The sequence below is a fragment of the Eschrichtius robustus genome, chromosome 10 (assembly GCF_028021215.1).
Source record: "Eschrichtius robustus isolate mEscRob2 chromosome 10, mEscRob2.pri, whole genome shotgun sequence".
NCBI lineage: Eukaryota > Metazoa > Chordata > Mammalia > Artiodactyla > Eschrichtiidae > Eschrichtius > Eschrichtius robustus.
In genome coordinates this window covers 103010466-103023078 of record NC_090833.1, presented here as the reverse complement: position 1 = coordinate 103023078, position 12613 = coordinate 103010466, and the positions used below count along the sequence as shown (strand labels likewise).

The 12613-nt window shown below is 52.7% G+C and overlaps 1 protein-coding gene across 1 annotated transcript in view; it reads left to right on the top strand.

The window, feature by feature from the left end:
• The window catches only part of GFRA2 (GDNF family receptor alpha 2), a 96162-nt gene extending 86964 nt beyond the window's left edge, over window positions 1-9198 (top strand). The window contains exons 8-9 of the mRNA XM_068552686.1: window positions 8114-8167; window positions 9076-9198. Coding sequence (XP_068408787.1) covers window positions 8114-8167; window positions 9076-9198 — 177 coding nt within the window. The remainder of the gene's footprint in view (window positions 1-8113; window positions 8168-9075) is intronic.
• The last annotated feature ends 3415 nt before the right edge of the window (window positions 9199-12613 follow it).

Here is a 12613-nt window from a genome sequence, read left to right as displayed (position 1 = left end):
TTTAAATGAGCACCTACTACTCTGTGCCAGGTGCTGGGCGTGCTGAGGGAATAAGCCTGCGTCCCTGCCCTCAGCTTGGCTGGAGGCTGGTGTGGGTGGTCTGTCCCTCCCCAGCCTGTGCCCCCTCCCTCAGCTCTGCTAGCTTGGAAGGGCTCTGTGGTGGCCCTTGTGGGGCCCTTGGGAATGACCACAGAAGGGAGTCTCCGAGTGAGGGCAGAGACAGGGAGCTGAGCGAGTGAGGGAGGGAGGGAGAGGAAGGCCGCACACCCCAGACACCCCTGGAGAGAGAGGCACGATCACTTACCTCTGTGCTCCTTCTTATCCACACGTGGACCCTGGGAGAAGCCTTAGGAACCTCCTTCACTGACCCAGAGATGGTAGCCAGGTGGGGACCCCACGTGAGCGATTGGATGTTAGCATCAATGGGCTCTCTGAGAGCTCCTTCCCAAATCCCAGAGGATGGAAGGCCAGTGAGGACGGTGACTTGTCCACAGCACCCCCGGCCCCCGGCTCCTGGACAGTTTTCTTCTGGCTGCACTGTGCTGCCTCTTCCTCCACATCCGCTCCCCCAAAGGACTTTCCCACAGTGGGGCGGAGTCTGGAATTGGAGGGACTCTTGTCTCCATCGAGGGGCTGCTGAGCAGAAATGTGGGTGTCTTAGGTACCAGAGAGGAGCCGGGAGCTGGGCAGACCCTGAGTTGGCCCTGTGTCTGTGGTCCTTGATGCTCTCTGGAGTCTGGCTCTCATATGCTTCCTCTCCTAGCTGTGGTTCCCTCTCCGGGTGGCCCTGCCAGCCTGGGGCTCTCTGGAACTTGGAGAAAGTGTGGCAGAATCTGCAGAACAGTGTCTCCCTCTGTCCGTGCTACACACACAGACACACACAGACACACACACACACGCACACCCCTTGTGTGAATTCCCTCCCTCCTTCCCAGTGGTCCCTAAAGTGAGGAATCTACAGGAGGCCATCAATCTTGTACCCTCATCCAAGGTCCTTTGTTTCTGAAGCCCATCAGGCACCCCTGGTGTAGGCCTGAGGGCCAGGCTGAGCAAGATGCTGGCCCTTGTCCTCGCCAGTTCCTCTGAGCGAAGGGCGTCTCCTTCCCTTCTCTTCCAGCTCTCTGCCTTTGAATCCTACTTGGATGTCACCTCTCGGGTGGTCTCCTGACTCTGCTCTGGCAGAACTGCCGTCTCCTTGCTTAGGGCTCCCACTTTGCCTCCCTTCAGCCCCCATCACGACGTGTTCTGCTCCCCGCACCAGACAAGCATCCCTGGAGGGCAGGGGCCGCGTCACCCCCTTGGTAGCCCTTATAACCGAGTGCTTAGTGCCTGGCGTCGAGTGGGTGCTCCACACAGGTCAAGAGAAAGAGCCTAGAGTTCCCGATCATTGGATTTATGGGAACTTCCTGCTCTCTGTTCTAGAAAACGGTCTGTTTTGTTGCTCACAGGCAACTCGATTCAGCTTTCCTCCCTCTCATTGATGCCCTCTGTGTGCCGTGAGTTATGAAGGTAAAGAAGTAGGTAAAGAAGGTGAAGATGCAGGAGGATTGGATAGAAAGCTCTCTTGTCATAAGATGGGGCCTGGACCAGGGCAGTGCAGCGTGGGTGGGGCAGACTGGCAGTGGGTTCCCACTTTCCCTGGACTGGGTTTGTTTCCAGTGTCCTTGGTGTTCCCGGTGGGTGGCTCTGGGCCAGTTCGCGGGACCCTGTCATATCACCTTCTGCAGTGCTGCGGGGCCCAAGTAACGCAGTCTCCTTTGCTTTCCTTGTCTCCACCAGCTAATTTCTGCTCTCACCCTTGCTAGTGCCCATCACATCTGGGGGAATTAAAAATGAGTTTGGAGGGCTTGCCGTGAACCCTCCTCACCACATGCCGGCCACAGGCTCAGCAGCCAGCAGCCACCTCCGTCTCCTCCTCCTCCTGCCTGTTCCCTGGATGGGTCTCTTACTCAGCACGCAAGCCGGTAGCTGTCAGAGCGTGGGACCCAGAGGCTGGTCAGTGTATCCATATGCCTATTAGGCATACATTTCTGATTTACAAATTCGGCTCGTTTCAAAGCTGTGAGAGGCTGATGCATTCCTTCTTTTCTTCCCTCCCTCTGGCTCTCCCTTGTAGTCATTCATTTATTCATCCGTCAGTGCATTCACTCCTTTGTTCAACGTAAATTCTTACCGCATGTCACTCTGTTCCAGGCACTGAGGCTGACCAGCATATGAGGCTGGTACCTTGGTCCTCATACCAGCAGGAGGGAAAGGGTGCACGCTCAGAGAATTACGGGGCAGGAGGTGATGGGTGCGCCAGGGGGATGGATAAGGCGTTATGGATGTGGAGGGGGGAGGTGGCTTTGGGTTGGCAGTGGAAGCACAGGACTCATGGACCAGGTGAACCCTGCTGCTGGGCCTGGAGGAACAGGGAGAATTGAGGGCACGGAGATGCAGAGATGTGGAATTGGGAGGAGTGGGTGGGGAGGGAGCAGAGACAGGGCGTCAGGGCAGCCCAGAGCAGCTGAGGAGGGGGCAGGTCCTGCCGGCTGAATCTGGCCTGCTGCCTGTTTGAATAAATTGAGTTTTGTTGGAACACAGCCACACCCTATTGTTATGTATTGTCCAGGTGCTGCAGGCAGAGTTAAGTTGGGACAGACGCTATGGCCGGCAGAGCCTAAAATTGTTACTCTCTGGCCCTTTGCAGAAAATGTTTGCCTCCCCCCCGACCTAGAGGAGCACAGGCCATGCGTTTGGGAGAATGCAGGGTTCTGATATGGGAAGGAGGGGGTGGGAAGTCAAACCTAATTTTCAGGTTGAACTGGCGAGTGTGGAGAGGCCGCTGAAGGCTTTTGAGCAGGGATGTCGTGATGAGAAGTGTGATTTGGGAAGATAATCTGACAGCAGGTGGAGATTGGTTGTCAAGGAAGAGTGACTGGGGGACCTGTCAGGAGATTTTTGCAATAGTCAGTGATAGTCGATGGTCATCAGAGGTGAGAAAAGAGGGGTTGTACTAGGGTATGGTGGGGAGTGGAGGAGGGCGAGGTGTGTTACTGGGGGTGGTCGTGTGCAGGACAGAGGTCGGAGGTCGCCAAGGGCACAGATTTGGGGATGGGGCTGGGAACAGAAGCAGGGGACACAGGAGAGGGCCTGCCAGCTCCAGCCAGGGGTTTTCCCATAGAGACAACACTGGACTTGGTCCCTGGCACCTGCACATGCCAGACCCAGTTTCGGGAGTGTGGACAGAGGTGGCAAGGAAGAGGAGGAAGACGATAATTTCCTTCTAACTTCCTGAGCAAAGGGCCCTTCTGGGAGAAATTTCTAGAAGGATGAACCTTGTCTTTGCTGCCGTCCTCCCTTCCTGCCACCAAGGTAATCGGGTGAGATAGGCATCAAGGGTGGTCTTGGGAGCAGTGTGACCTCAGAGGACAGCTGCACCGTGGGGGGCTTGGGGAAGATAGAGCTTCTTCCCCCTCCCATTTGCTGAACTAGGGCAGAGGTGACCTTGTGGGTGTTTATTTCTCTCATCTGGGTGTGAGCAGGGCTGTGACTCATTCATCTTTGGAACCCCCTGTGGGGAATGGTGGAGGGAAGTTAATGGTGAAGGAGGCGGTGAATTTGAGCCTAAGGCTTGGGCGTTAGGTAGTGGAACCTCTTTCTCTATGCACTTCCCCCATCTGCCACTTTCAGAAAAGGTTGGCTGACTGGCAAACACCCACACTGTTCTGTGTGCCCAGGACTGGGGGAGAGGTCTTGGGCTTGCTGTTGGGGGAGATTACTGCAGCCTTCACCCCTTCACTGTCTGTTCTGTGTTTTCTAGAAGTCAGGTGGAGGGGTCCACTGGGGCCAAGACTTCTCCCTGGCTTTGCTTGCTGAGCTGTCAGGGTAGAGCTAGGATAGCCCCAGGCTACCAGCTGACCTGGGTCTCACCCTGCAGCCCCAGTCCTGGGAGTTTACTGGATCCAAACTCTGCTTCGCTCTGCATCATGCTTGGGGATTCAGGGGCATTTATACTTGTCCAGAGCTTTGCTGCGCCATATGCATGGTCTCATGTATCTCACGGTGCGTCAGTGAGGTTCGCTTGACTATCGCTATTTTACAGATGAGGAAACTGAGGTGCCAGTAGATGAAGGGATTTGCCGGGGGTCAGTGGCTGAACCAAGACTGGAACCCTGGGCTCTGGCCTCTGGGGTCCTTCCTTGGATCAAGGGGCTGTTCCACGGGGATGGGCACCAAGGATTAGGACCCTGCAGTCTGAAAAGGAAAGGCTGGGATGGGTCTCTGAGGACAAAAATCTATAAGCTGGATGTTGTAGCACTTGAAGGAAGTACTTGAGGACAGTGAGAGGAAGCCCAATGTGTCACCTGGCCACTCAGCACGTGTTCAGTGTGTGGCAGGTCAGCCCTGGAACCTGCCAGATGGAAATGCCATTGGTTCAGAAGGGCTTGGGCAAGTACTGTGGATGACGGATCCAAGGTGGGTCGCTAAAGGGGCATGGGGAGGGGTCCTGTCCTGATCTTCATGCAGCCCCATCCTTTTCCCCCACCAGGTCCCTGTGGCCTGTCAGAGACCACACAGTGGGTTGGATTCCTTTGGTCCTGGTCCTGGGAGGTGGCATCCCTATCTCACGATAATATGGGTCAGAGGATGGGATGAAGGGGTCCTCTCCTGTTCCTTCTCCTCCCCCTCTGCTCCCTCCCCTCCCCCTCTGCTCCCTCCCTCCCCCCCTACTCCCTCCCCTCCCCCTCTTCCCTACCTGGTACTCCTGTCTCCTTGGGTGCTGTCTTTCCCTTTTTTCTCTGCTTCATCCTTCCTCTCATTTCCTCTTACTTCTATCCCTTTCCTCCTTCTCCTCTTCCTCCTGCTGCCTATCTAATATTTGCCAACACCCCCTCCTGTGTCTTCCCTCTTAAGAGGAGACTTTCAAGTCCCAGCCACTCTGAGGAGCAAAGTCCAGCCATAGGCCAGGCGGCTCCAGAGCTGAGCCTTCAGATCTCACCTCCTCCCCCAACGGCTCCTCTCTATGTGGTTGACCCGGCTAAGTTGTGTCCAGGTCTGTGTCCAGGACCCTGGGTTCCCTGAGAGCTGGCATCCTGTCACAGAAGGTCAGGCCAAGAGGTCATCTAGTTTAGCTATTTTCTCAAACCTTATTTATTTTTAAGCCACAGACTATTTTTAAAAATAATTTTGTATATAACTCCAACATATAAAACAAGTCATCTCAAAGAACCAGCTTTTAGTTTTATTGATCTTTGCTATCATTTCCTTCATTTCTTTTTCATTTATTTCTGATCTGATCTGATCTTTATGATTTCTTTCCTTCTGCTAACTTTGGGATTCTTTTGTTCTTCTTTCTCTAATTGCTTTAGGTGCAAGGTTAGGTTGTTTATTTGAGATGTTTCCTGTTTCTTAAGGTAGGATTGTATTGCTATAAAATTCCCTCTTAGAACTGCTTTTGCTGCATCCTGTAGGTTTTGTTTCGTTGTGTCTCCATTGTCATTTGTTTCCAGGTATTTTTTGATTTCCTCTTTGATTTCTTCAGTGATCTCTTGGTTATTAAGTAGTGTATTGTTTAGCCTCCATGTGTTTGTATTTTTTACAGATCTTTTCCTGCAATTGATATCTAGTCTCATAGCGTTGTGGTCGGAAAAGATACTTGATACGATTTCAATTTTCTTAAATTTACCAAGGCTTGATTTGTGACCCAAGATATGATCTATCCTGGAGAATGTTCTATGAGCACTTGATAAGAATGTGTATTCTGTTGTTTTTGGATGGAATGTCCTATAAATATCAATTAAGTCCATCTTGTTTAATGTATCATTTAAAGCTCGTGTTTCCTTATTTATTTTCATTTTGGATGATCTGTCCATTGGTGAAAGTGGGGTGTTAAAATCCCCTACTATGATTGTGTTACTGTTGATTTCCCCTTTTATGGCTGTTAGTATTTGCCTTATGTATTGAGGTGCTCCTATGTTGGGTGCATAAATATATACAATGGAATATTACTCAGCCATAAAAAGAAACAAAATTGAGTTATTTGTAGTGAGGTGGATGGACCTAGAGTCCCTCATACAGAGTGAAGTAAGTCAGAAAGAGAAAAAGAAAAACCGTATGCTAACACATATATATGGAATCTAAGAAAAAAAAAAAAAAAAAGGTCGTGAAGAACCTAGGGGCAAGATGGGAATAAAGACACAGACCTACTAGAGAATGGACTTGAGGATATGGGGAGGGGAAAGGGTAAGCTGTGACAAAGTGAGAGAGTGGCATGGACATATATACACTATCAAATGTAAAATAGATAGCTAGTGGGAAGCAGCCGCATAGCACAGGGAGAGCAGCTCAGTGCTTTGTGACCACCTAGAGGGGTGGGATAGGGAGGGTGGGAGGGAGGGAGATGCAAGAGGGAAGAGATGTGGGAACATATGTATATGTATAACTGATTCACTTTGTTATAAAGCAGAAACTAACACACCATTGTAAAGCAATTATACTCCAATAAAGATGTTAAAAACAAAACAAAACAAAACAAAAACAAGTAAAAATGGAGCTTCTTGGTTGAGGTGGGGGAGTGAGGACAGGAATCCCCAGCTGTCTGCCTGTGATTCCACACAGGCTCCTGTTTAGTGAGCACTGTGGGAGGGGGCGCCAGGGAGAAGACAGGGACCCTGGAGGGGGCAGAGACACAGCTGCTGTACCTGCAACAGTTAGAGCTGGAAAGGCTGCCAGGAAATATAGGTGCTGGGCTGCGTGGCACAGACCCTGACAGGCTACAGGATGTCATAGGTGGGGACCTAGCTGGGGCTGGGAGTTGCTCAGGGAGGTGACCGAGTGAGGATGGTGGGGGGCAGTCAGGTGTAAGCTAATGGTGACAGCGCAGCCTCTGAGGTGGGGTGGGCAGGCTCCATCAGGCAGTGACCTCCCACAGCCCTATCTGGAGCCGCACTTGGTCCTGGGCAGTGGAATCCAGTCCTTGGGTCCGCAAGGGCCTCCGAGCACACACCCTTCTGCAGGGATGCAGGCTGGTGGCTAGGCCGGGCTAGATCTTGGCAGCCAGAGTCACTGGTGCTGCGGTCTTGAACAGGATCTTCCTTGGTTGAGTCCCTGATTCTGTCTCGGCTGCACTCATTGTCCCCATGATCACATTTCCACCTTCGGTAGTGACTCTGCTCTTGGCTAGGGGCTTTGTGTGACAGCTGGGGCCTTGTTTAGCTGACCAGATGCCCTGGGTGGTAGATTGCCTGCGATGTTCAAGGCATGATTAATACCTCTGGCCAAGAGCAGTGGTTTAGGCATAATTTCTTGGGCTTCCCAGTTGCTTCTGGTGGCCAGAGCCATTTGAGGCCAGTTTAGAAACATCACATCTCCCAGCTGGTTCCCATGGATCACTATTATGCTGATGACAACAAAGGGCTGCTTATCACACATACCCTCTGGTCCTCATCCAGGTGGTGTGCCAGGGGTGGAAAACCCTGGAGTCATCACCAAGCCAGCTTTACCTTCCTCATTCCTCACCTGGACCACAGAGCTCCCAGATGCCACACATCTGTTTAGGATGGAACAGCCAACACCTGGCGCCACGGCCAGATGTCTGCCTAACCTGCCCCAGTGGCAGACATCACTAATCAATCACAGCTCTCTTGCCCATGAGCCCAATGAGGACTCATGATTTTTCTGGAGCTGGCACTGGGATGCTAGTTCTCATCTGTGGCATTCATTCATTCATTCATTCATTCATTTACAGACATGTTAATGAATGATGGTTAACAAACAGTGACTGAGTATAACATTTATTGAGCTGCTGTTACTCAAGGAAAGAAAACGTTGTCCCTGCCTCATCAAGAGGAACTCTGAGTATGGTAGACAGACCCAGGAGTGGCTTATTGCTCTATTAGGCTGTAGGTTGGAGAGCAGAGTTAGAACTCTCTTCTTCAAGAGCCCTAACCACTGAGAGTGTCAGAGAAGGGCAAAGGTCTCTGTGCTTCCAGTGATCTTTGCGTGTACACTGTGATGTCAGTGGTGGATGGCAGGGCCACGGGATGTGTCGTCTCATCTGAGTCATGGGACAAAGGCCGGCCAGAGACCCAGCCCCGGTGATCCATCCTTACTAGCGCCTTCTCTCCCACAGGAGCAGGGGCTGAAGGCCAATAACTCCAAAGAGTTAAGCATGTGCTTCACAGAGGTGAGTGAGGGCCTGAGTGGGGGTGGGTGCCGGGGGCTGGGCCAGAGGGGGTTGTTTTCCAGGAGAGCCTTGGACTTGAAGCTCCCAGATTCCATTGCATGGACTGGGCTAGCTGAGCTTCTGGCCCACCTGGACCTGGGTAGGTGCTCACTCTGTTGGGGGTGAGGCTGGGTGGGTGTAGATGTTGCAGCCAGGGCCCTTACTTGTCTCTTGGGTGAGGCGCAAGAGGCTGCTCTGAGCAGAGGTCCTGGCAAGCCTGCCTGACTCTTTAAGACAAGTGTTCCCAGCAGCCTGCTCTGTGCTGGTTCTGTGACATTGAGGAGGTGGAGAGATGGCACAGGACATGGGCCCTTCCTTGAGGGAGCCCCAGCACAGGGGTAGATCTGTGACTATGTATATGTATAGCGTATATATAACTTAGAGGAGAAGTAAAGTTAGTGTACGAGTCTGCAGAAGGAGAGAGAGTTCAGACAGGGGTGTGCAGTGGAGGCTCCGTGGAGGGGGGGATTCCAACAAATTTAGGAACCCGGAGAACGGAGCTTCTCTCTTCCCCCCTCGCCTCCCCTCCCCTCTCCTCTCCAGAAGCAGGTCCTGTGGACCCCGGGACTTTCTTCCTTTAGATCTTTATACCATCCCCGTCCTCGCTGGTCTGCATCAGCCAGGCAGGGAGAGCAGCGCATTTCCCTGGGGGCTGCTGCCTTGTTCCCCGAGTAGTCAGCTGAGGCACAGCCCAGCTCCATGGAAGCCTGGCTCTGCGAAAGAGGGTCCCCTGGGTGACCAGGAGGGCAGGGGCCTTAGTGCTCCACTTCCAGAGTCCTTTTTTTTTTTTTTTTTTTTTGCCTGATTCCAGCCCTACTGACTCGTTTGTCCTTCTCTCTGCTTCTGTTACCGCTTCTGCCTGGCCACAGCTCACGACCAATATCATCCCAGGGAGTAAAAGGGTGGTCAAACCTAACTCAGGCCCCCGCAGAGCCAGACCATCGGCTGCCTTGACCGCTGTCTCCTTCCTGATGCTGAAGCTGGCCTTGTAGGCTCTGGGAATCGCGTTGGGAGATTTCCGAAAGCTACACGGATGAGAACACCCGCCTGACAAAATGGAAACACACACAGACACACACACACCTTGCAAAAAAAAAACAAAATGTCTTTTCCCACCTTGTCTCTGAACCTATCTCCTCCCAGGTTTCTTCTCTGGAGAAGTTTTTCTAAACCAAACAGACAAGCAGGCGGGCAGCCTAAGAGCTGGCCCAGAGGTCCCCTGGCAGGGGAAACCCAGTGCTGACGAGGGCACAAGGGTCTAGAGATGCCCTTCACTTTCTTCTGGTGTTTTCCTCTCTGGACCCTGCTGACATGAGAGACCAGGATGACATCCCCACTGCCTAAGGGACATGGGCTGGGGCAGGATGGCTGCCACTCTTCTCAAGCTCCCCACTCTGGGGACCTGCCGGGGGCTGGCAGGGGGCGTCGGCAGCAGAGCAGCGAGGCTGCCCCCCCCCCACCCCCGTCGGAGTCCAGCTGGGTACCTTCAGCACCTCCAGGTGGCTTCAAGGATGGAGGTTATTTCGCCTCCCTTCTCTGAGGGCTGGATCTGACCTGTGGAGGTTGTGGTGCTGAGCCCCCTTGACCTCCACTGTAGCACAGAGTGGGAGGCTGGGCAGTTCCAGGGGGCTTGGGAGCCCAGCCTGCCTGGGAGATCCCGTTGGGGGTTGGGAGCAAAACTTGGATACCACCTCAAGGCTGATTCTTCCTGCTTGGTGGCAGGAGTTTTGAAATCAAAGAGAAATGATTTTTTGTCCACTCCCTTGGTTTCTCTTGGGTCCATTTGGTGGGTCTCCCTTGGGAGGGAGGGGCTGGCGCCGAGAGGGACAGAGAAGACCACCGTGGCCCGTCTACCTGCACCACATTCTGGTCTCTGCGGCTCTCTCCAATTCTTTTCTCTCTGCCTCGCTCTTCTCTTTCCTCATTTCCGAGACGTACGCACACTGTATGTACATAACACGGCTCCTTTCTCAACATATATGTATATACACATCCGTATACATATATCGTGTGGTTCCCCCTCCTTTCCTTTTTTTAAGGAACAAAACTAACGAAACAATACCCTAACAGATGAGCGAAAATGTATTATTGTAAAGTTTATTTTTTTTAATAATGTTGTCTATAATGGGAAAAAAAGGAGGTTGGCTCCCTGTGTCCCCGCCGCAGTCGGGTTGACTGGGCAGCGGAATGGGATTCCTGATCCGTATCACGCTTAGCAGAGGCTCCAATAAACGTACTAGGAAGCAGTCTGCCTTCTGCCTCACTCTGGGTGTGACTCTGCCCCTATTTTGTTCTTGGCCCAGTGCCAACCTCTTGGCTGCTTCCCGGGGGCTCCTGGTGGGCCTTGGGAGAGCATGTGTGTCCACGTGTGCACGCGTGTGTCTGTCGTGTGTCCTCGGTGTGGGTGATAGAGCTCTGTTAGGAGTCGGTGGGGCTGAGGTCCCGGCTGTGCTGAGCCGGCGGGCTGTTCACCTGTCATCTCCTCCCTCCCTTCCCAATCAGCACCAATGCCCGTTGGTCCCAAACTGGAAGAGAATGAAGGTAGCCGTGGGGATGTGTGGGGGGGGAGACAACCTGACATCACATCTTGCGGATGTTTTTGTTTGAAGGCTGCCTGGGTGGCCCTGTGAGGTGGCACAGTTTGTCTTATGTAGAGTGGGTGGTATCTTCCTGCTGGGACTCCTGGTTTTTTTAAGGTATGTGATTGTGAAGGCAGAGACCTGGCCTCTTGGGTCCCAGCAGAGAAGGAAGACAATTGTGGTCCATCCTTTTTCTCTTTTTCTCCATTTGCCACCCAGGCTCTGCCCGGACATTGGGCCTGCCATATTCTCTTGGAGAGGTTCCCCTTCAGAGAATACTAGGGGAATGCCTGCTGGCCGAGTGTGTGTGTGTGTGTGTGTGTGCGTGCGTGCGCGCGTGCTGGCGAGTGTGGGCTCGTGTGTGTTCAGGGCATGTGTGAGTATGCACACAGCAGGAGGGAGGAGGGAAGACTGCCAGAAGGGATGGTCCTTGTGTCAGCATGACCTTCAGGGCTGCACATGATACCATCCTGTCACCACTGGGAGATGAGATGCTTCTCTCTCCAAATCCTGGGTCCCCCCAGTGGCTCTTGTTCCTGGCTGCACACGCACTAGGAACATTGGTCCCTGGTGGTGATCAGGTTGGTGTGCTATGTTCCAGCCTCTGATGGAGGGACGGTGAGCCAGCCCGCCCTCTTCCCCAGCCACTGCTGGCCTTACGTGGGTAGAGCAAGGTAGAACAGCTGTGGCGTTCAGCTGGCAATCCATGTTCTTTGCAAACAGCAACGACTGATTCACTTAGAAGGCTTTGGAAGAAGTTGGCTTATAGAGTCACTGGGAGATGGGAGGACCAAGGGAGGCTCGGGCAGGAACCAAAGGACATTTGAAGGGACAGAAGGCACAATCTACAGGGTCAGCGTGCCACTGTCTCTGTGATGAACGACAACCAACCATTGTCATCCAGCTGGCTCTGCTGGGGCCTTGTGCCTACCTCCTGCCCCACTTGGGTGGGAGAGGAGGCTATATGTCACATCTGGCATCCCTAATGGGAGATAAGCCCTTGGCTTGCATCATGGGGGAGAGAAAATTTCCCCAAAGGAAATGGAGGTGCCATTATGAAGGAGGGATAGAGGCTGGGCAGCTTTACTCTGCCTTAAAACATCTCCCCACCCAGGTATCACATAGCTGAAATTTTACCATTAAATATTCATTCCTTTGGTTGAGATGATTCCTGTTCTCCATGATCCTCTCAAAATATGTAAATAAAACTGGGAAGAATAAAGTTTCACTATCTTAATGCTAATTAGTTTAATGGTTTGAATGAATCTTAGTGACACTAAGGCATTTGAGCCTACACTTTGAAATTAGGCTAGGGGGACAGATAAGTGGAGAGAAGCAGGAAAGGAATTGACACAAGATTGGTAGGGGCCACCAGAGATCTGAAATTACTTTCGCGTTCTTTCGGGGAGAGTCATCCACGTGAAGTATAGGCCCACTGTGCCTCTACTGCAGAGTCAGCAGTTTGTAAACTGAGCTTTTTCTTTTTGCCACCAGCCCCATGGGGACTGCTGATCTGGGATACGCATCTGTCTGCAAGGCTGTCTTATCCTGTTTTCTAAGCTCTAGTATACTGTCAAGACTGAAACCCTGTAGGGATGCTTCTGCGCCCTCCCTGGGGAAGCTTCCAGCCTGGGGCAATTGTGGTTCTGCCCAGAACCCAGACATCAGCTTCCTGCCTGGCTCTTGCCCTGCCGCCCTCCTCTCAATGCAGCTGGGACCACCCGACTGGGCTAAAGGCCTAGAAGAGACCTACAGCGGCAGTGGGGGATCCAAGGAGGCTGGTTCAGGGGCTCAGAGGACTTGGAATCCAGCGGGCCGCGCCCTGGCC